This window comes from Mustela putorius, unplaced genomic scaffold, assembly GCF_011764305.1.
Source record: "Mustela putorius furo isolate JIRA1106 unplaced genomic scaffold, ASM1176430v1.1 tig00000873_pilon_pilon_pilon, whole genome shotgun sequence".
NCBI classification, from domain to species: domain Eukaryota; kingdom Metazoa; phylum Chordata; class Mammalia; order Carnivora; family Mustelidae; genus Mustela; species Mustela putorius.
Genome location: NW_025421504.1, coordinates 1,439,057 through 1,461,784, shown reverse-complemented (window position 1 = coordinate 1,461,784; position 22,728 = coordinate 1,439,057). Strand labels below are relative to the sequence as shown.

Sequence of the window (22,728 nt, the reverse complement as noted above, 5' to 3'; positions counted from 1 at the left end):
TCAGGCTCTCTTCTCAGTGGGGAGCTTGCTTTCCCCTCTGCTGCTGCTCTGCCTCTTTGCCTACTTGTAATAGAGATTTTTTAAAAATATCCCTGTTAGAAGATTTCACTTTGGGGTGCCTGGGTGGCTCAGTCATTAAGCATCTGCCTTCAACTCAGGTCATGATCCCAGGGTCTTGGGATCGAGCCCCGCATCGGGCTCCTTGCTCGGCAGGAAGCCTGCTTCTCCCTCTCTCGCTCCCCCAGCTTATATTCCCTCTCTCGTTTTGTCTCTTTGACAGATAAATAAAATATTTTAAAAACATTTAAAAAATAAGAGATTTCACTTCAACTGAAGCTTTTCCATTTTTAAGTAGAAAAAGCTCTCCCTGCCGCAGCCCAGAGAGCTAGAGCAGCGGCCCAAGCCAACAGAGCGGACACAGTGGAGGTCGGCAGGACAGCACTTTGCTTGGAGGGTCGCCTCAAGGGCCACGAGAGCCTTCCTTACCTGCTGCTCGAAAAGCAGTGTGTTCAAGGCCTGCCGACACGGCAGGATCATCATCGGGAAGCCCACGGCCACGGACATCATGAAGCCCACTCGCATCATCTCCGTCACCAGGTTGGAGGGAAAGTGCATCAGAACGTTGCCTGCAGTGGCCTCGGTGAAGCTCACATAGCCGAAGCAGCCGACCTGCGGGAGGGCGACAGTGGGGTGCACGGTCATGGAGACAGCCCTGAGCAGCGTCCGCAGGACCACACCGCCCGTGGGACCGCGGGCCCACAGCCTACGTGCCCAGAAGGCCCGGCTGTCAGGAGGCTCCAGTCTGCCTCCCGCGCGGACAGCAGGCCCCAGGGCAGCGAGCTACCACGTGGAAAGGAAGCCTCAGGGCTCCCGGCAAGCCCCGCAGGGCGGCCAACCTTCCCCAAGGGCAACAGCCAAAGCCGGGCACCATGGGGCAAACCGTGCCCGCCATGGACGGCCACTCCCCATGGACAACGCTGGGGAAGCTGAGGAGAGCACGGGCGCTCTGCGGCTCAGGGCCACGGGCCAGAGTGCGCACTGCTCATAGGACAAACGGCAACATGGGGACCCAAAGAAAAATCTACCCAAATCGAAGCTTATTTTTTTCCTCTGCTTTTTTTATGTCCCCATTTTGGTAAACAGACGGGGCTCTTTCCAGCGCAGATGAGCAAAGGTCTCAGAGAAGGAGTCAGGAGAGACTCCCGGCCAGCGTGATGGGGGCCCCTGGAACGGGAGAGATACGGCTGCCGCCCGGGGCAGAGCGTGTTTGCATTTGCGCGCGGCCTTGGAGCGGAGCCGAGGGGCGGGTCTGCCCCCGTGGCCACCGGGTCCCCGACAGGAAAGGAGCAAAGGGCAGGCCTGCAGGGGGTCGAGAGCCCAGCGGTTTCTGACACAGGAGAGGAGGGGACAGTTGAAGGGGCTCCTACCGTGACGTAGAAGGCGGTGACCACATTGAGGGAGCAGGCAAATATGGAGCTCATGGTTTTCACCGACGGCTCATCCAGGCTGTCGTAGGTGGGCAGAACCTGACTGTATAAACACCAGCGACTTCACCAAGCAGACTCCAGAGCAAGACACGCCCTCTGCCTGCCCTTGTCCCCAGGTCCCCAGTCCCCCCCCCTCCGAGTCTCCAGCACGGTCCTTCCAATCACACCCGCCACCATGGTAACTCCAGGCTGCAGCTGAGGTGCCAGGCGGCAGTGAAGCCACACGTGTTTACAGGGGAGGCAGGAAGCAGTGCAGAGCGCCGCCGTCAAAAGAACAGAAAGTTAAACAAACATAAGCAGGGCCGGGCCACCTGCCCTCGCCTCAGTGCTGTCGGTCGGAGCCCACAGGGACAGAGAGGCAGCTTCTGTCCCACGCACAGCCCAGGGCCAGCGGCGCAGCGCTGCTGGGCGGTGGAAGGGACACGGCCGTCGGGCCCTCTGCAAACAGCGGACAGTCCCTGTGGGGAGCAGTGGGGAGGGCCAGGAAAAGGGGTGGGCAGCGGAGGTCTATGTGCAGCCGGGGAAGGGAAGCCGGGCTCAGGGGTGTCCAAACAGAAGGCGGCCACTCTCCCGCCCATGTACTGTGGCATCCCAGCGGCTGGGGGACAGAGCGCCACGGCCCGCGGTCATGCGTGCGGAATGCCAGCTGGCAGGGATGCGCCAGGATGCAGAAAATGGTCGCCAATAGATGGACAAGCACAGCAGTAAGTGAAGCCAAACCCCGAAACCACCTTCAAGAAAGTAAGAGGAGACGTCACCGCAAAGCAAACAGGAACTGGTGGGAAGAACTGGCCAGCAAGAGCTCGGGCACTGTCCCACTGGGGCACCCACCGTGGCCAGGGGTCACCCCAGAGAGCTGCCCTCCCCTCGGCCCAGCTGGAGGGTGCCAGGGAGCACCGATCCGTGCAGCCCAAGCGGACGGCAGAGGGCCCACAGGGGACACGGCACCAACATCCCAGCGCCAGACGGTTCCTCGGGCTGAGCCAGGGTCCATACCAGCGAGTGACAACTCGGGGAAGCAGAGTCAGACCCCCGGACGGGGACTTCCCCCGACCCCCGGCCCCCAGCACACACCAGGAGCTGCAGGTACCGTGGGGAGTGGGTCGTGCCCCACGCTGGCGCATGAACAAGTGCAGAAAGGCCCCCCCAATCCTGCCCATGCCCCCGGAACAACTGCTGGGAGCCACAGACGTCCATGAGAACCACCTCGGCACCCCACAGAGCGTACCCAGACCGCCCACCTCGCCGAGCGGCCTCCAAGACTTGCTTTACCCGAGTCAGATAGAGCTTCCCACATGCAGCCCCAGCGCACAGACCCGGGCCTCCGTGTGGACCAGGCCCCTCTGCGCTCGGCACTCCCCAGGCTGCTTCTGTGGGCCACAGGGCCTCGTGGTTCTGGACTCGATTACTAGGAAGTGAGACCATACAGGGCCAGACGGCAAGAGCAAAGCAGCGGCCTGGCCCACCCCCGCAGAAAGGACACCAGTCACGCAGGCAGTCACCCCGCAGGCCCGTCTCTCACGCACGCCCGTGCAGAGATGCAGCGGGAGAGGAGCGCTTGGTCTCCGCCCTTGGTAAATGCCTGTGTTTCTAAGGGGAGGTCCCCAAACCAGTCATACCAAGCTCTGTGGACGCCCTTGCCAGCCGCTCACTGGGGAGAACATGGGCGCTCTCCGTAGGGCCAGTGCTCCCTTCGAGCAGGACAACCTTCCAGAACGTACCATCTGACCTAGGACCCAAACCCAACCGAGGTGGGCTGGCTACTCTGCAGCTGCCACCAAAAAGCCCAACCACTGGCTTCTGTTCTAAAAGCAAACTCACAGACAAAAAAGGACAACTGGTAACAAGGTATGCCGTGAGAGAGTGGAACTTCTGTCACCAAGTATAATGGGGACATTAAACAGCAAGAGTAGAGCGTGTTCTGGTGGAACCCAAGCTGCCAAGAGAGACAGTAAGTGGGAAATGACGATTTGGATCTCGCATGTGGGTGTAAACACAGCAGCACGAGCAAATTTTATCTGCCACATTAGTTTACGATTGGCACAATACAAGCCCACTGGAGCTGCGGGGGGGCTGGCAGAAGCGGGCCCCCCCGGGTACTGATGGTCTTTTCCCGTCCGTGCCGGATTTACGCCTCTCTTTTGAGCGGGTTACCGTTCCGACCGGGCATGAATCACTGGCTCTTGTCACTCGGTGGCGAAGGTAATGCTGCTGGAATTATGGAAATAGCCTGATCTGCATTCCCAGAGCTCTGCGTGCCAGAGAGAAAGCACACTCGCGCACGCGCACACGCCTCCGAAGGCGCCCCGGCGGCAGTCGGAAGTCAATGTTTGTGCAATTTCCTTTTAAATATTCTCACACGAACAGCTCAGTTCTGGCAAAATGCTTGGGACTGTGTGAATCAGATGGTTTTGGGCTGTTCTGTGTTCCCCACAGCCAACTCTTCTGGGGGGAGGGGGGCGTACTGGGCACTGTCCCCAGTCCTGCCGGCAGCACATCTCGGGAATAAAGTCGAGTTCTCTCTCGATAAAAATACACACAGCTCTCTCCCTCAGCTTGGAGGGGGAACAAGTCACAACAGAACGAGGCATCACACGATGGTGGCCCACGTTGCCAATTCCAGACAAGAGAGGACGCCCATCTCCCCGCGACCCCCCGCCCCAAGGGACACCCCCATGCCTCGGGCCCCTGGGCAGCGGACGGTACTTACGACTGGCAGGCGAAGGACATGCCGAAGATGGGGATACAGCGGAAGACACCCTCCCAGCGCACGTAGCTGACGCGCTGCAGCCACTGCCCACCGAACAGGCCGTGCTTGAGGGAGGACAGCACGATCTGCACAGGGACGAGAAAGGCGAGCTCAGGGCAGATCGGCACACGGGATGCGAATCGGGACCCCCGCGCCGGGCGAGTACCGTGGCCCGGGCCACGCTACCGGAAGATGGCCACACGCTCCCTGTGGCGAGACCTGGTGCCGCTGGCTGGGGTCCCGCACCCGTGGTTTCCTGCCCTGCACTGTGCCACGAGCTGGACGCACACAGCCAGCGGGGCTTCTGAGGCAGCTGCCCATGCCCTGAACACACGTGGCAGACGGGGCACAGTGAGGCCCACCTGCCACCCCCTTCTCAGTTGCCTCAGGGGACAGGACGGTCCCTGCAAACTTGGCAGGCCCTTCCCAGGCCCATCTGGACACTTTGTTCTTCTTTAAGTAGGGTCTGCGCCCAACACGGGGCTCGAACTCACGACCCTGAGATCACGAGCCACACGCTCCACCTACTGAGGCCGCCAGCCCCCCCCACCCATTTTAAAAGACAAAGCCCCAGAGAACAGGGCTGTCTGGGGAACAGCGTGACCTTACTGGGCAGCCTTCCCAAGGAGGTCGCTGGGGTACTGGGAAGGGCTCAGCTTTCTTAGGAAAACCCATGGCAATGGTTTCCATGCTGTTCACTCAGGAGTGGGCCCGTCCGACCTTCACCATGATGGTCAGGCCCCAGGCTCAGACCCCACGGGCTCCCGCTCAGAGGCCTCCAGGCACGCGGTAGGACACAAGTGTTCCAAGCATGTACTCCACACCGGCCACCCAGAACTGGATGGCCAAGAATGTTCATCTAGAAAACCACCTGCCCCCTTGTGACCAGGCGTCCGCGCCATGAGTCCCGATCACTAAGTACACATGAAATGTCCGTCAAACGAGGAGCCTCCATACCTCGCTTCCTGGGGCATCGGCTGCACCCCTGCCTGGGCACCATCACTGCCCTGCCGGCCCAGGTCTGGGCGGCCCCCGTGCCCCGCCAGGGCTCACGGGCACGACTCCACCACTTGCCCGGCTTTCGAGCACCTTCCCGTCCCCGCCGGGAGCACTCACCACAAGCATGAACACGGTGTAGAACATGAGGGCCATGGCGCTGAAGGACTGGATGGAGGCCATCATGTTCCTCTGCAGGCTGAGCGGAAGCACGATGCACAGGGACACCGCGAAGAGCAGGAACATGCGGAAGGTGCCGACCACCTGCGGGGAGCCGAGCAGGCCGGGCAGGCGCCACCCCAGTGGCTCCCCAGAGCTTCCAACCCGCGGGCCTGGAACTAACCCCAGAGCGCCCAGAAGCTTCTCCTAACCTACCGCAGGCAGCTGGCCTCACCCTGCCCCTGCCCCTGCCCCCGGGGGCTGAGAGGCAGCCCTGCAGGGGTGTCGCCAGCAGCTGCCACACGAGCAGCCACAAGCACACCAAGGCCTCGGGCCCCTGCGCGTGTCCTCACCTGAAACCCAAAGAGCCGAGCAAAGAAGTTGGACCCCAAGTCGCCGATCACAACGTAGAAGGCCATGCAGGTCCCCAGCATCAGCCCGATCATGCTGCAGAGAACGAGGTCGGGCTGAAGGGCCCCGTCCTCACCGGACTCCGCCATCTCGCCTCCCACCCCCCACCGAGACCCGTCCCCACCACGCGGCTGGCCCGTGATCGCCGAGGCCGGCCGGAGGAAGAGGCAGTGTCCTGCAAACGCCCGCCTGCGGGCCTGGGCTGGGACCTGGGCGCTTCGCTCTTCCCAGTGAGCGGATGAACGCGCCCTGATGCTCCACGAGTGAAAAGAACCATCAACTGCCTTCAGAGGGCCGCTCCCCTGAGTCCACAATTCCCTAACTTACAAGCCTAAAAGGGCAACTTTCCATTTCCAGCAACGTTCTCATCTCACGAAAGTCTACTCCAAGGGGAAGGATAGGACCGTTCCACGCAGCCTCGAGGCGACCACGTGTGCGGCGGGGGACACATGGGGTTCGGGAGCGGGGCTGAGTTCCCCGAGTTCCCCATTCTCACATCCTCCCTAGCAGGACTTACATGGGTCTTTGGCCCAAACCCAAATTACTTTACGGTGCCCACAAATGCTGCTTTCAACTACTAAGTGACACTCGAGAAAAGCACCACCGCGTAAAGCAGTCCAGGTCCGAGACGCGCGGCTCAGGGTGTGAAGGCCCTCAGGCTTCTCCTCGGGGCGGTGAAGGGGGGCAGAGGGGGCAGAGGGGGGCAGGGGGGGCAAGCACCAGCACGTACCTGGTCTCCACCACCATCTTCCCCGCCTTCCCGTAGGCGTGCAGCGCTGGCGCGGAGAGAGAGAAGCGGGGTCAGTCGACGGCACGGACGCCACGCCCGCACACACCCCCGCGGGAAGCCTTGAAGGGCCCTGGACAAAAACCTGCTGGTCTGGCATTTCGGGGGTGTAGGGAGGGCATTTTAAGATTCTGGTCCCATGCTTTTCTCGGGTCTACTCAACAAACGGAAACCACAGAGAAAAGAATAAAAAGGAGAGAAAGACACAGGCAGTTGGTTTTTTTCACTAGAAATAACCAAGGAGACCTGTCCCCGTGAAGCGGTGGTCCCCTGCTTGCGGCCGTGGGGGAAGGCCCGTGACCGAGGCCGCGCGGGCTCCCAGGTCGGGGGAGGCCAGGAAGCCAGGGAGGCTGGGGAAGCCCAAATCGGGGGTGCGCCCAGTGCCCACGGGTCTCCACACTTCTGCGGCCCACGCCAGAGGGACCTGGCTAAAGGCTTTAGGTTCACCCACTGTGATTCCAGAAGGAAACTCAGAGAATCCTTTCTATGGGGCACTTTGGGGGGCGAAGGGATAAGAGGTCTCAGGCCTGCCCCCCTCGAGGCAGACGATCAAGGAGCCGGGCTTGAGAACAGTGTGTCCCGCAGCGGACAAGAGAGGCCTGTCCCTCCTCCCTGACAGCAGAACTGCCCTGAGCAGCTGAGAGACGAAGGCAAGGCCCCCCCAGGACCTGACCGTGGCCCCGGGAAGTTCCCAACTCCCAGGAGCGGCCAGGAAGGAGAGCGCGCAACAGCACAGCCCAGCTTCCCTTCCCGAGGAGACTCAGAGAGCAGGAAACACGTAGCCAGTTGGTGCCTGCCACTTCCCAGTGACTGAGGAAGAGGGACAGTGTTGCCAAGTGCAGGGGAGCTTGGCACGTCACACACAGGACAGAGGCCATGAACAAGCAGAAGGCCAGTAAGCCACACCAGCCTTGAGGGGCACGCTGGCCTTCCCGGCTTGTCTGACTCGTCACAGACGCCAGGCCAAGCTGAGCCCTTCACAGACTAAGGACCCCAAGGCCTGCTGTCGCCCAAGGGAGGCGCTCTGAGGCTCCCAAGGACAGCCGTTGGGCAGCGCGCCTCCGGACGGGACCACATAACCCAGTGCCCCGCAGAGGTGGCCCCCTCCCAGCCGATCGTGCTCTGCGAGGAAGCCGAACAGCTACAGCGCATTCCAAATGCTCGGAGAAAACATTCCAGAACACACCTGCACCCTGGAGAACGGGGAACCAGAAAATACTTCAGCAAGTCAGGGGACCAAGATGGGAGGCGGCCCTCTTCACCCAGATACCCACAAGGACAACCCAACGGGGCCGTCCCAGTTTCGGGCCGCCCCGCTCAGCCGCTTCCTTACCTGGGCTCCCCCACTCCCCACCTCCAGGGTGGATCCCTCGGCAACCTCCAACGCCGAGTCCCCAACAGAAATGCCCAGCAGACCCCGCCTTAGCCTCCCACCTGGCATGGCTGAGCGGGCCCGGGACTGTCCCTCGGGGGAGGAACCACAGTGACGGGCCAGGCCCAGCCAGCCGGCAGGTATCTGAGGAGGGGTTCTGCCTCTCCCTGGGACGGACACTCTGCAGCCAGCAGCCGGGCCCTGCGGACCAGGAGGAGGTGTGGCCTCGGACCAGTCCAGCCAGTGCTCTCGTGCGGAGCGGGGACGGCTGTCAGGAGGCCTCTCCCGGTCCTTCCCTGGGAGGCCGGGCAGGAGCTTCTCCCCCTGGGAGCCACTGCCCGGCCTGTGGCTCCAAGGCTGCTGAGGACACAGGGCTGACGCTGAGACTTCCCGGTTCAGCGCAGGACCCTGACCCCATTCCCACTCTCTCCACCAGCTTTCCAAGCCTCCTCCTCACGAACGCCAGCATCAGCAGGGCAGAGAAGGTGGTTCACACACCAAACTGTGCTGCTCGAGACAGAAGGGTGACCTCAAGCCAGCCGCCCCTGGAGCCAGGCCTTGGACTACGTGATTCCCCAGTGCCACCTGCACAGAGGCCGGTAGAACGTCTGTTGGGCCAATGAGAGTATAGAGACCCCGGGCACCAGAAAGATTAGCTCCACAGCCCTCACGCCCGTGCCACATATCCACGCATGTAGGTCCCACGTCTGAAGACCGGCAGGGAGAAAACTGGCCAGACGGGCCCTCGGCAGGCCCTACCCCAGGCCCAGGAGTGGGTGGCAGGCTGACCAGGACCCCAGGACCCCAGACACAGTGCCGGAAGCATCGAGTGCACACAACGGGGAGCCCAGAGGCCACACTCAGCACAGTGGGGTCCGGGCCTTGGGGAGGCCCTGGGGGGCTGAGACCACTGCGGGAGGCTGACTGGCTGGCAGGGCCATCTTCCGAAAACGAGATTTAGAAAAGTCTCCATGAGGGCGCCCAGGTGGCTCCGTCAGTGAAGCGTCTGCCTTCAGCTCGGAGGATGATCTCAGGGTCCTGGGATCAAGTCCTGCGTCAGGCTCTCTGCTCAGTGGGGAGCCTGCTTCCCCCTTTGCTCCTCCCCCTGCTCGTGCTCTCTCTCTCTCTCTCTCAGATAAATAAATAAATAAAGTCTTTTTTAAAAGTCTACGTGAAACAGAATGCACACGGCGAGGGAGGAGCAGGTGAGACGCGGGGGACATGCGCCGACCTGGCGCAAGCGCAGCCGCCAGACCACCACAAACACACGGAAGCTCTACCAACAGACATGGCCCAAGCGCCGTGATCCCCGCCGGGAGGGCACCCTCCCCAGCAGACACCGCACACCGCTCACGGGGAAGGGGCGACACTGGGGTCACCGCTGGGGCTCACCAAACTGAGGCACGGTGGCAGTCTCACCGGCGTCTGCACGTGCAGACATCCTCCGTGAAGCCAGCCCCGCGCACACCCCACCCCTGCCATGGAGCTGCGTCGGCCCCTCTGGGCCCCGCTCTGTCTCCAGGTCTGGCCGAAGGCCACAAGGCCACATGCCTGCCCCCAACCTTCCTGGCGCCCACGGATCCAGCAGACGACGCGTGATGGGGCCGGGGGCTCTGCCAACAGAGGCTGCTTATCCCGAACCCCAGGGCCGCAGGTCTCAGGCCACCCTCTCCAACTGTGCTGCAAGCTCGCACGGGGTTTCTGGGCCAGGAGAAGGCAGAGCGTGAGAAGAAAAGGCCCTTTCAGTAAGCCTGCCCCGGCGCGGTGGGGCCGCCGACCAACAGCGCCCTAGAGAATCTCGTCTCTTCCCGTGCGCGACTCCCATGCAAGTGGCGGGGCCTCTGTTTCTGAGCGACAGTGCGGGGCCCGAGGCTGGACCCAGGGCATCTGACGCTGCCCACGGGGCCACACGGTCTGTGGGAGCTCGCACGACGGAGCTGTCTCGCTCGCAAAGGCACAACTGAGGACGGCCGGTGGACCGGGACCGTCTTTGCTTCCAGCAGCTGGGCTCCAGTCACGGTGAGCAGCCCCGGGCAGCCACATTCGAGGGTGTCCCGTCTGCTTTCCTGGCAGACGCTCTCATCCAGCCAAACCGGTTTGCCTTCTCAGGGACTTTCGAAGAATACTCACCGCTGTCCAAAGCCACCAGTCTCCGCGGTCTAGGGTCACATATCCTCTGTCATGGCCCAGCCAAGGCCTTTATGGGACGTTTGCTCCGGGAACCCCGCCAAATGGTGACCCTCAGAGGGGAGAAAAAGATCACCCCAAAAGTCACAGCCCTGCAGGTGGAGGAAGGGGCGCCCCGGAGCACACGTCATCCCGAGCTGCGGGAGGTGCTCTCCGCGGGATCCGTTCACCTGTAACTGCGACCTCCTGGCGTGGCTCTGGCACCGAGAGCCTGACAGCAAGGTTCGCACGGGCAAGGAGGGAAGGAGGCGCGCCTTCAGCTCTGCGCTCAGAACAGACGCCAGGACCGCGGCACTGACGCAAAGCAGACGAGCTGGGCGGAAACCAGAGGTGGCACCGCCACAGCCCACGCGCGAGGACCCTGCGCGTGTTTTTGTTCTAGTTGGTCCCTCGGAGCACGCACGCCACTTCCTCTCGCCACCGCCTCTCCGCTCTGAGAGCACAAGCGGACCAGTGTCCCGGCCACACACTGAAGCGGGGTGGGAGGGGGGGCTTCCATCCGGGGCCCAGGGCTTCTCCCCAGCTCCTGAGAGCCCCCAGGCCAGATCTCGCCAGCACAGCAGCCTGAGGGTGGCGGGAAAGTCGGGCCCCTGCCCTCCGAGCCGAGCGCCCCAGGAAACAGCGCAAACCAAAAGGAATTAGAAAGCACAGCCTCCTGGCCCTTGGCCGAAATCGAAGGAAAAGGACCTACAGGAAATGAAATCACAACCAAGAGCATCAGGAAACAGCAGTGCTAGAGAGACAGGGGGCTGGATCCCGCCACCGGCCCGGGCGGAACAGCCATCTCCTCCACGACATTCAAAGTAGCAAAGCACCACAGCCCCCAGCAGGCGGCCCCGAAGGAAGGCTCCGGGTGCTCAGGAGAGGCAGACAAGGAGCAAGTGCACAGGGGAGCAGGGGGCCGCTGGTCCTGCCTGAATGTCCAAGGGGAGGCCCTCTACAGGTGTTTGCATCAATGGGAAACAGGAAAGCAAGTCTCACCTCCTCAGGGAAGACCATTGTCTCTAGTAACGGTTTTGAAAAACGGCATTAAATTTTAAAATAAGTGGCGCATGGGTGGCTCAGTGGGTTAAAGCCTCTGCCCAGGCTCCTGGGATCGAGCCCCGCATCGAGCTCTCTGCTCAGCGGGGAGCCTGCTGCCCCCTCTCTCTCTGCTGCCTCTCTGCCTGCTTGTGATCTCTGTCTGTCAAATAAATAAATAAAATCTTTTTTAAAACCTTTAAAATAAGGAAGAAAACCTGCTGTTCAAGGAGCTCTTTAAGCATGAAGTGGAAGGAAAGTAAGTAAAAAAAGGAGCAAGGCCCCAACGCCCAGATCGCGAACACTGCACTCCCCAGGCAAGGGCTCGGGGGCGCCCAGCCGCCGTGCCCAGCGCCACCGTCCTCACCCAGGCCCGCGTACGTTCTCCGTTTGCTCAGGCTGGCGGATTTCACCAGGAACATGCAGGACTGGTGCGTCATCCAAGAGCAGAAAACCAACAGCAGGGCCCCCAGGACGATGCCACACTGGAGGGGAGGGAGACAAAAAGACAAAATAAAGTGACCCGGTGCTGCCGCCTCACCCCCGTGGCTCCCGAGCACCCCCTCGGCCTCCCTCGACCCTCGCCAATGCCAGGCCCCAGCTCTGCCTCACTCCCCTGCCTACAGGTGACAATTCCCAGCACTGAAAGGGACCAATTCCCTGCATGTGGTGACCACGCGCTTTGTGACCCTGAAAGAGTGCCAGAGACGCCACTGCCTCCGCGGCCCCGCCGAGTCTTACCGCGTAGCTAGCGACGCGCTGCCAACCACCGCCCCTGCCCGCGGCTCCCTGCGAGCGCCCCCCACTATGCCGCCTTCCAGCCCCCTGGGCCAGCAGCCAGCAGCGGTGAACACACTCTGGCGGGAAGAGATGAAAAATCACGTTGTCGCCTTTCTTAGCCCTTGACAGACACCCTCCGACCCAGCCATCGCACTCCTCGCGATTCCCCCGGAAGAAGCGCACGTGTTCAGGCAGACACCTGTCTGCCGGTGTTTAGAGGGGTTTATCCGTGATCTAAAAGCTGAAGAAACAAGTGTCCTACCGGCCTCTACTGGAGGTGAGCGTACACCCCGCCCTTGAGAAACACCCCCGGGAAACGCGCACAGAGCGTCCGAGCCCGTGTGCGGTGTTCACGGAGCCGCAGGCAGGCGACGCCGTGGATGCCGAGCGGAGGCAGAGGACTGAAACCGGCACAGCCGCAGCAGGGTCACTAGGTGACACGAGAGGGCACGCAGGAGTCCGCAGCAGGGACACCGGGTGACATGCAGGAGTCTGCTTCCACGACACGGGTGCACTGCTCTGCAGCGCCGCAGGCGGGATGGTGGCCCGGCGGGAGGGTGCGGGGTGCTGGCCGTGCTCTGCTCCTTAAGTTGGGAGTTAGTGCCCTGTGTTCGTTCACTTTTTAAAAAATCACCAAGAACACACCCAAGAGCACACTTCTCTGTATACGTGTCACACTTCAGTGAAATGTTAATTTATTTTGGAAAGTACCCAAGTTACTAAAATCAAGCAAACAGAAAGAACCCCAAAACCATGACACGGCTGTCGGACACCAACTACACACGTCCTCAAACTGCCCCTGGCCTGCCGCGGTGCCCCAGCCGAGGCCTTCCTGGGGAGCAGGTGCTGCGCCCACATGAGAGGCTGCGCCCGCTGGGCCAGGCCCTCAGCACGGGGGACCCCCTGCGGTCCTGTGCTCGCACGCAGGCCTCCACCACTAAGCGGGAGCCTTCCTGGGCACGTTAGCCTGGCGGGGCCTCGTGCCCACCACGCGCCAGACCCAGATCTGCGCTGGGCTGAGTCACTGGGGTCCGAAAGCTGCCCAGGAGCCCCCGCAGAGCCGTGCGGCCACGGCACTTTACAGACCCGTGTGGAGGAGGGCAGCCTCGGACCCACAGAGACCCAAACACACACGGGCCCGGGACGCGGCTCCCGGGCAAGTCTCCGTGCAGCCTGGGGCCCACAGTCCTTCCAGAAACGCCCGCGAGTGGCCGGGCACGCTGGGGCTCAGTGTGAGGTCACAGGGGCTGCCCCTGGTTCTACAGCGGCCAGAGTCCCTGTCCTGCCCGCCGTCTGCCGGCACAGTCACCACAGTCCCCACAACTCGCCTGGGAACTGGGAAGCAATTCAGGCCGCGGGGCTGAGGTGGGGGATTAATAATCTCCAGATTTTAAAGAAAAAAAAAATTGGTGCTATTTTTACCCCGAAGATGCTAAGTACGGAAATGCAAAGTGTTTAGCCTAAAATTAAACGGCGGCGCCCACTTGATTTCCACTTCTCCCTGCCTGGCTTCATCCCCAGACGGGTCCGCCGCAGCCTCCCGCCGGCCGCCCCCCGACACGCGCGGCCCCCGCCAGGGCGCAGGGCGCAGCAGGCCCCGCCCGGGCCCCCGTGAGCCCAGGAGCTGGGCTCGAGGGAACGAGGGGCCCGAGCCGAGGCGCTCAGCAGCCTCCCCTGGGCGAAGCGCCGGAGACCGGTCCGCGGGCGAAGACCCGTCCGCGGGCGGACCCCACGCAAGCCGGGGGGTGCAGCCCCGCGGGCGCGGCCCTTCTCCCCGCGGCCGCACCGTCGCGTGGCGCCGATTCCAGGGGCTTCTGGGCGGAGCGGACACTCACGTGCGGCCCAGCCCAGTGGGCGAACTCGGGGGTCACCTCGGCGCCCCCGCCCCCGCCCCCCCGCAAGCGAGCGCGCGCTCAGGTCAGAGGTGTGGAAAGGGCCGGCTCCGCCCGGGGCCGACCCCAGATGTCCGGGTCGCGAGCGTGAGCCCCGCGTTGGGCCTAAAGATCGCTTCAAACCCCCCAAACCCCAAAAGCCCCGATAACAAGGAGACACGGAGACGCGCAGGGACCCCGCGCCCGAGCCGCGCCCGAGCCGCGAGCCGCGCGGACGCTCCCGCGCCGCCCCGGCCCGACGCCCGCCGGCCGCCCGCGCCCCCGCCCAGCGCCCCCGCCGGCCCGCGGCGGCCCCGCGCGCTGGACGCACCTGCTTGAAGCAGAAGGGCATGGTGAGCACACTGACCCCCACGATGCTGTTCACGATGTTCGTGATCAGCCCCCAGTTGGAGGCGGCGGCCGCGGTCATCGCGCGGGGCTTAGGGCCCGGGCGCCCCGGTCCGAGGCCCTGGGAGCACCGGGGATGCGAGACCCTGACACGGACGGGCGACGGCCTGGAGGCGGCGGCCTCGCGCGAAGGCGGCAGGGACGGTCAGCCTCCAGACCCCGCCAGGCCCTGCGGCGGCCGCATGGCCTCGTCCCCACTCGCTGTCGCCTCGGGGTCCCGGCGCCCAGACGCGGAAGCGCAGCCAGAGACCGACCCGGGCCGCCTCGGCCGCTCTCCACGGCCGCCTCTCAGCGCACACTTCCGCCTTCCGCAGGCTTCCCTGCCCGGAAGTGACGGCGCGAGGCGGGGCTCCGCGCGCACGCACCAATGAGAGGCCGGCCTGGCAGGGCCCGCGGGGCTGGCGAGGGGAAGGCTGCGGCGTGGCCCGGAGAGGCGGGCCTCGGCGGACCGCAAGCCAATGGGAAGCGGGTGCGGGCTTCCGGGGGCGGGGCCCGCGGCGGGGGCGGGGGCGGGGGCGGGGGCGGGGGCGGGGCCTACCCGGCTCTGCGGTCCGGCCCGGGTCCCGAGCTTCAGGCGGCTTCGCCCGCGGGTCTGGTCCCTCGAGCCTCGCCTTGCAGGGGCTGCAGGACAAGGTCGGTGGGGTCAGGCGAGAAGCGCGGCGCCTTCGGAGGAGAGCGGTTGGAAGGGTTCACCTTCAGCGGTTACACCGGGACGGATGTGCGGGCGCGCGCTCGGGACCCGGGCCGGGGGCCGGGGCTGGGGCCGGGGCTTGCTGGCGGGGGAGCTGCGCCCTGAGCCTGTTCGGAGGAGCGGGCACCCCGGGTTACGCGGGACACGCGCAGACGCAGGGCGGCTTGGCGACCCCGCCAGGAGCACACAGCTCGCAGGAGAGAGCGTGGCACCCGCTCCCCGGGCCGGCCCCTCGGAAGGGCACGCGGGTCGGCGCCCTGCGGGTCTGACGTCCCAGCGGCGCCGGAGCAAAGGACACGCGCCGCCGAGAGGACAGCAAGGTTGGGGAACAGAAGGGCCGGAGAAGTCTAGGAGGGCTTCCAGAAGGAGGTGGCTTCTCCGCCGGGCCTGGAGAAACAGATGGGACTGGAGGAGGAAGGGCTTGGGGAGGGGAGAGAACAGAGAAAAGCCCTGATGCGTTTGTGGATTCCCGGCGCCGGCAGATGCTCACCGTGTGTCCGCTGAAGGCATGCACGGCCACGGAGGGCCCGGAAGGAAGGGCCTTCTCAGGACCACGCAGGTAATTCCAAGCAGGGTGGACCGCCCCAGGAACCCGAGGCTGCTGGGAGAGGGTAGAGGGGCGCCCTGGGTTGTGGACACCCGGAGGACCTTATGTCTTTTTTTTTTTTTTTTTTTTTTAAGATTTTATTTATTTATTTATTTGAGAGAGAGAGAGAATATGAGAGGGGAGAGGGTCAGAGGGAGAAGCAGACTCCCCAGTGAGCAGGGAGCCCGATGTGGGACTCGATCCTGGGACTCCAGGAGCATGACCCAAGCTGAAAGCAGTTGCCCAACCAACTGAGCCACCCAGGCACCCAGGAGGACCTTGTGTCTTAGAACAGAAGCTGGTTCCTCAGCTCCACTCTCCCAGCCACTAGGTAGGGAAAGCTCTGTAGCACCCCCAGGCACCAGGGGAAGAGGAGGGAATGCCAGGTCAGGAGTACTTAATGCAGGGGCACCTGGGTGGCACAGTCCCGGACTCTTGGTTTTAGGCTCCGGTAGTGACCTCGGGGTCCGGGGATCAGCCCCCAGGCCCAGCGCCGCACTCAGCCTAAAGAGACTCCTCTCCCTCCCCCTCTGCTCTCTAAAGTAAATAGAATCTTTAAAAAAATAAATAAGTTATTAATTCAAAGCCACAATAGTACGTGCCATTCATTGCCCTTTATATAAATCACACATACGTTCTGTAACCTTTTTCACTTTTATGATGGAGTATGAAGCTTGAAAGTATGTGTTAACAGAAAATAAGGAATACTCATGACTCCACCATTCGGCTCTAAGACGGAAACTTAGACGTACCCTTTGGTGGTGCCTCCACGCCTCCCCCTTCCTGTCCCCTTCGCAGCTGTCCTGGGATCGCGATTACCCTGACGTTATCACTCCCGTGCTTTCCTTTAGAGGTTTACCGCCCATGGGCATGTGCCCAGACTGTGGGGGACATTACAGCTTGTGTCCTCGTGTTCATTTACGCAGTCTCCCAAGTTTTGCCAGCATGTACGGCTGCCTAGGACAGAGAGCGCACTTCGCAGCCTCCTTTGCAGCTACGGGTGCTTCTTCCTACGGTCTGCAGCATCGAGGTTGTGGGAGGAAGCCGTCTTGGGCCATGCGGACCGTGGTGGGAGTGGACCAGCGAGCTAGGAGGAGCCTGGATCTCTGGATCTCTGGACAGCATCACGGAGCAGAGCCGCCATCCCAGCCCCTAGCTACGTCCTCCATACCAGGGAGAGACAAGCCACCCCCTTTAAGCCATTGTTACTTTGGACTTTACTGCAAGAAACCAAAAATTATAGCCTAACTAATTGAACTGCGTGTTGGGGTAGAGCGTTTTTGCATTTTTTATTTTTATACTAATGGGTTTATACATATGTGTTCTTTTGCAACTTCCTTTTTCACTCAGCTGTTGGCAAGATTCATTGTCAAATCGCTCCTCAGAGCCATTCATTTTTGCTCTGGAATTCTATTGTTCAAACGGCCCAAGATACATATACTCACGCGCCTGCTGAGGGCACCAGAGCCGTCCCGTTATTCGCCCTTAGAAACAGTGGTGCAGTGAACGTTAGTGCTGGTCTCTGTCCTCCCGTAGAGTTTCTCTAGAGCAGACCTGTAGAAGTGGAATTGTAGATTCAAGACTATGCACACCTTTGATGTTACCAGATTTCGCCAAAGGGCTGTTCAAAGTACTTACGAGGACTCCTTTACATCAGAGGCTGGAAAACTTTTTTCAGTAAAGGGATAGTAGGGGCACCTGGGTGGCTCCGTCAGTTGAGCGTCTGCCTTCGGCTCAAGTCAGGATCCCCGGGTCCTGGGATCTAGTCTCGCGTTGGGCTCCCTGCTTAGTGGGGAGCCTGCCTCTCCCTCTCCCTCTGTGTGCTCACTGGCTCTCTCTGTCTCTCAAATAAATAAATAAATCTCTCTTTTTTTAAAGATCTAGACAGCATATATTTCCTGCTTGCCATATGGTCTCGGTCACGACTCTTCGGTTCTTCTGTTGTAGCTCTAAAGCAGCCCTCACCAGTACCTACCAGAGGAGTATCTGTGTTCCAATAAAACTTTATTTATAAAAGCACTGGCTGGCCCAGTCTGGCTGAAGGCTGTACATTGCAGTCCCCTGCTCCAAACTGTCACCTTCCTTTGGTATCATCAGGGTGGCCAAGCTGGTGAATAAAACGAAATCTCATCGTGGTTTTACTTTGTTCTCCTTAATTGCAAATGAAGTTAATCACCCTACTCAAATGTCATCGTCCATTTATATTTCTTTTATCGAATGCCTGTTCCTTTTCACCCATTTTTTTCTAAAGAGCTGTTCATATTTGTTCTTATGAATTTTGAGGAATTCTGTGTGCTTGATCACTAACGCTGTGCCCCTCGACTTGGGTCTCCTACTTGCTCCTCGCTGTTGGTCTTTCACTGCTGTCGGGACCAATCACTGTCAACTTACCAGTTCACCCAGCAGAAACCCCTTCCCTCACAGTTCCGTAGGTCGGAAGTCCGGTAGGGATCTTGGCGACTGAAATCTCGGTGTGGGCAGACTGCCTCTGCTCTGGAAGCCCGAGGCGAGAATCCGTTTCCGGCTCCTTCAGCAGCTGGAAGAATTCCCTTCCTCAGGGCAGGAGGACCAAGACATCTTTTCTCCCCAGCTGTACACTGAGGGCCGTCCCGGGTTCTAGAGGCCTCCTCATGGTCTCCTTCCTCCACTTCCGTAGCCGGCGCTGGGGAGGGCCCAGCTCCCTCTCACAGCACGTGCCTCTGACCCAGCCAGGGAGTTTTCCAATTTTAAGGAAACGGAACGATCAACCTCATCGGATAGCGCGGATCATCTTTCCGTCTCCAAGTCTCGGGCTCCAGGCCCCGAGAGGCGCACATCTTTGGGGAGGCCATTATCCTACCCACAACACTCACCTGGAGACTTACCTTGTGTTTCTTCGGCAGGAATATCGTACAAGTGGGGCCGTGTGTTCAGGGGACCCTGTCAGGCGCTGGAAGATTTTGCTTTGTTCAGTTACAGATGATGTTTTCTTGGACGGCTTGATGAGATCCACTTTGCCCCCCTTCAAGTTCCCGATTTCTCCTTTGCAATTAAGCAGCGGTTTGGAAGCGGGTAATTTGAGACCAAACATCCTGGTCCCATCAGACTTTTAATTCATCAGTTTCTCTGTCGGTTCAGACTCACGGTTTCCTGTTTTACTCGATGGCCGCAGTCCACGGCTAGCGCTCTCTTCCGTTCCCCTCGTCTCCCCGGACCTGTACCTCGGGAGCCCTCCGCCGGCTTCTGGGTCCTTCGGTGTGTCCCTGTCATTACCTGAGCACCTTCTTGCTTTCTTGCTCCGTAAGATGTCCCCCGCTCATCTTGGCCTTTGCTGCCGTCAGTCATTTCTCCAAGGAGCCCTGGTTCCTTCCAGGGGAGAACGGTACTAGAAGCCAAGATCTGCGCCCCAGTGTGCTCACAGCCACGGGATGCCGCTGCTCCTGGGCACCGCAGCGGACTGAGCTGGGAGGCTGGTGTGTACGGTCCACGCACTCACGTCCCGACGTCTCCCAAAGCCCGTCTGCGTGTATTGAAAGCCCCAAGTCCCCGGCAGGACCTCCAAACATTCCCGGAGGTCCCGGGCCTGGAAGTCCCCCTTCTGCGTTCGTAACTCCTACATGATGCTGTCCCGCCTCGTTGGGCTCCAACACCCTGCCCTTGGCTGCCTCACCCCCACCCGGCCCCCGCCCCATCCACTCCGTTGCGAGACCTCCCCACCCCCGAGCCCCTCCAGGCTCGGGCACTCCCTTCATCCTGCCCCACTGACATCTTTAGGACTGAAGTGTACGTCGGGCACAGGAAGAGATGAAGAAAGGAAGCCCCGTGGCTATTTTGGACCCGGCACCCGGTCCGCAGGGGTGGACTTTACTATGCCCCCGTGAGATCAGTCGCCACGATTGATGGGATGCCCGTGTCCCATGGGAGGCATCTGTGGCTTCTGGAACACAGAGGCTGTGTGACCTCAGGCACATTCATGAACCTCCCTGAGCCTGCCCTGGGGTGCCCACCACTGAAGTGGCAGCTCCCAGGGCAACAACTTTCCGTTGGGTTTCTGGAGGCAACAGCTGTGGGCACTGTCTGGGGAAGGTGGAGGCCGGATGTGGGTCCCGACACCAGGGACTGCCAACCTCTATGTTCAAAGAGAGAGGGATGCTGACACTTGTCTGTGCTGAGGTGAGGGTCCTATCCCTCCCCTGCAGGGGACGGGGTGCCGCCTTGCGCAGGTTGTTTCTCTAACCCCTCCTTCCCCTCCAGCTCCCCCAACCTTGATCCTCAACAAAGAAATACAGGGGCCCAGCGGGGTTCCGTCCACATGGAAGCTGTGGCTGCTTCTGAGAAGGGTCTGGGAGAGCCAGCGGCCGGCAGACCCCAGGCCAGGGAGCAGAGTCTGTCCTCCGTGTTTGTGAGTGGACAGTGGAGCCCATGACCCCACTCGAGGCTACCCTGTGAGGGGCACATAACGTCCCAGGGAGCACTGGCCCCTTCTCTCCCCGAGAGCATCTTCATTGGACAATTCTCTGCTTTTTCATCTGCCTCCAGCTTCCAAATTGGCGGAAAGACGGGAGGGAGGCAGGGATGTGCCTCGGAAGTCAGCGCAGGGACCGGGACCCAGGTGGAGGACTTGGGCTGTGCCGTGTGGGGGAGCCTTGCGTGGGGCCTGGCAGGCAGGGCTTCTGCGTTCACTCCAGCCCAGTGGCTGCACCGTCTAGAAGCCACAGTTCCCATCCCCCACCCCAGGGGGATCCCCGCTTCCAGACTGCCTGCATCAAATCCAGGGAGGTGCTCTGTGGAGGGATGGGGGAAGCCGCGGCCTGGTGGCTCCGTCCCTGTCCCCTGCCGTTTATACAACCCACAGCCGCAACGCTGACGAGAGTCCCAGCAGACAGGAGGAGACGTCATTTAGTATCCCCGTGACGGGTGCCCATTGGAATCCTCCAAGCCCGTCCTACAGCTCGGGGCAGCCAGGGCCCCATCCCAGGGGCAGCGGCACACGGAATCCTGAGATGCAACCCCCTCCCAAGCACACACACTTGGCCTTGGTCTTGGTTTCCTGGGTGGGGGCAGGGTGGAGGCCCCTGGCTCTTGATGAGGTTTGAGCAGTGGCTCAGATGTGGTCCCTCCCCCAGCCCTGGGTGCCTCCCCATGTCCTCTCCTCCAATTATTTCCCGGGCCCCTTCAGGAGAGGAGGGGAGGCCTGTGAGATGGGAGAGCCCCAGGCAGGCCCCAGGTGAACACATGCCCTCTTCCTGTCAGGACCCCCAGGTTGGAGATACCCAGAGCCCAGATGGGGCTGGGTGTTGGGGGCTGGGTGGCCCAGCTTTGGGGGTCCGTCCTCGTCTCCAGGTCCAGAAGCTGTTACCCCAGCGTTCTTCCCAGAGCTCAGACTGTGGTCACCCCCTGGTGGCTTGGGTTCTGGGAGTGGGGCTGAGGCCCAGGCTGTGCTGAGCAGGCCGGGCTCTGGGGAGGGGACGACAGGAGAGCTGCTCTGGCCCCGGGCTGCGCGGGCCTGGGCGATCCAGGGGTGGGGGCGTGGTGGCAGCGTCTGCCTCGGGTCTCAGACACTGGTCACCCCTGCATCCAGACGACTCTCGCTGGGGAGGTGCACCCCCATCCCAGCCTGGCCCCAGTGCCCTCCCTCTGCCCTCCTGGGGGCCTTGCTGAGGAGACTACACCACGGTGCCTGTGGGGGGGACAGCCAAGGGGAGTTTCCCATAGTTAAGTCCGACGGGGCAGTGAGCCGTGGCTGTGCTAGATTACAGCCCTCCAAATTCTTGTGCACAATGCTAGCCCCAGTGCCTTGGAATGGGTCCTTATTTGGAAATAGGAGCCTTGCAGGTAGAATCGCTTAAAATGAGAATGGTGGGCCCTAATCTGGTGACTTGTTTAAAAAAAAAAAAAAAGGCTCCAGGTTGGACAGAGAAAGCACACGTGTGAAGACGGGCCGAGATCAGGTTGGACAGAGAAAGCACACGTGTGAAGACGGGCCGAGATCGGAGCGATTCACCTGCAGGCCGAGGGTCTCCGGCGGCGTCCGCACTGGGAGATGAAGACCACCTTCTCCCGCTGGAGGAACGGAACACCAACACCTTGAGCTCAGACTTCTGTCTCCAGACCCAGGAGGTAAGGGAGCTCTGTGGTTGGAAGCCCCCGGTTTATGAAACTTTGCAACGGCAGCCCCAGGACCGCCCTGGGTGGCCTGCGGCCTGCCCGACACTCCCAGGTTTCAGGCCCTGCTGCCTCCTCCCCTGCTCTGCCCGCCCTCCTCTCCCCTGCCATCCCTCCTCGCTGCCCTTGGCCACCCTGGCCGCCCACGCCGCTGCACACCCCTGCGGGGCCGGTTCACAGCACCACCTAATTGGCCGCACTCGACTGGGAGATCCCCAGGGGTTCGCCTGACGAAGGCATGTGCGGAGGAGAAACCTGCCCCAATTCCAGCAGGTGCCGGCAGCTGAAGAAGTTAGGGAGCCCCCCACAGACCCTTCCTGCTCATCCTTACCTCCGACCCTTCCCGCCCCGTGGGAAGGCCCCTCGGATCCCGGAGCCTGGCCTCTCTGCTGCGCTTGGGGAGGCCTGTGACATGAGACTAGCCTTCTCCAGCCTCTCCAGCCTCTGCCCTTGTCTGGAGCGTCGGCCGGCCCAGTGGGCACGGGGCCCACGGAGGCCCGGAGTTCCTGCCAGGCTCCGCTCGCACAGAAGCATGCTGGGTCCTGGGATCCGAGGCCCCTCTGCCCTTTTGCCCAGAGCTCTCTTCTCCTGGAGCAAATTCTAGGACTAGAGGGCATCCGGCTCAACACTGGCGGCCTCCCCCATTCTTAGAGCTTTCTGGTCGGCACTGCACAAGGTCTGCTCAGGGTGGGGGTGGGGGGTGCTAGGGGAACTGGGGGGGCTGCAGTGACCAGAGCCTCTGAGGAAGGGTGTGAGTGGGCAGCCCCTCGAGACTGCTCGGAGGTCCGAGGCCGTCATTCCACGGTGTCCCCAGCATCTTCTCACGGGGGGAGGAAGGGGCACAAAGGGGCAGGCCTGGTCGGGGCAGAGCAGAGGGGCTGGGGTTCCCACCTGCCTCCCTCCCCCCCGTGCTTCTCGGCGCTGGCACTGAAGAAGCAGGACCCTTCCCTCCCAGCTGTGGGAGGGCAGAAAGGAAAGTCCCCCCGAAAAGCTTTCTCACTCCTTTTCCAGCCCCAAGAGTGGAAGCGATGCTGAGGCTGGAGTCGGGACGTCGCTGACTCTGGCGATCCGTGGCGCTGG

The 22,728-nt window shown here is 61.8% G+C and overlaps 1 protein-coding gene and 1 long non-coding RNA gene across 11 annotated transcripts in view; both read right to left on the bottom strand.

Annotated features, from left to right (window-relative positions):
• The window catches only part of SLC38A10 (solute carrier family 38 member 10), a 39,565-nt gene extending 25,003 nt beyond the window's left edge, over window positions 1-14,562 (bottom strand). For 6 of the 8 annotated variants that reach the window (XM_045085717.1, XM_045085720.1, XM_045085715.1 and 3 more), the window contains exons 1-8: window positions 14,151-14,562; window positions 11,536-11,653; window positions 6,533-6,578; window positions 5,745-5,838; window positions 5,353-5,496; window positions 4,198-4,322; window positions 1,428-1,530; window positions 487-669 (exon numbers count right to left, since the gene is read on the bottom strand). In XM_045085717.1, the coding sequence (XP_044941652.1) occupies window positions 487-669; window positions 1,428-1,530; window positions 4,198-4,322; window positions 5,353-5,496; window positions 5,745-5,838; window positions 6,533-6,578; window positions 11,536-11,653; window positions 14,151-14,249 (912 nt within the window). In that variant the 5' untranslated portion in view covers window positions 14,250-14,562. Of the gene's footprint in view, window positions 1-486; window positions 670-1,427; window positions 1,531-4,197; window positions 4,323-5,352; window positions 5,497-5,744; window positions 5,839-6,532; window positions 6,579-10,091; window positions 10,241-11,535; window positions 11,654-14,150 lie in introns of those variants that run through there. The other 2 variants (XM_045085719.1, XM_045085722.1) reach the window with 2 other exon arrangements.
• Window positions 14,563-14,764: 202 nt separating this feature from the next.
• Window positions 14,765-22,076, bottom strand: LOC106005470. Of its 3 annotated transcripts, XR_006608297.1 has the most exons (5): window positions 21,980-22,076; window positions 21,488-21,614; window positions 16,950-17,058; window positions 15,409-15,519; window positions 14,765-14,848 (listed from the first exon to the last, which is right to left on the bottom strand). It is a non-coding gene; the product is annotated as an uncharacterized LOC106005470 (long non-coding RNA). The 3 variants fall into 3 exon arrangements; XR_006608295.1 differs by lacking the exon at window positions 21,980-22,076 and having other exon boundaries at window positions 21,488-21,719; XR_006608296.1 differs by lacking the exon at window positions 21,980-22,076 and having other exon boundaries at window positions 15,409-15,516; window positions 21,488-21,719.
• Between the last annotated feature and the right edge of the window lie 652 nt (window positions 22,077-22,728).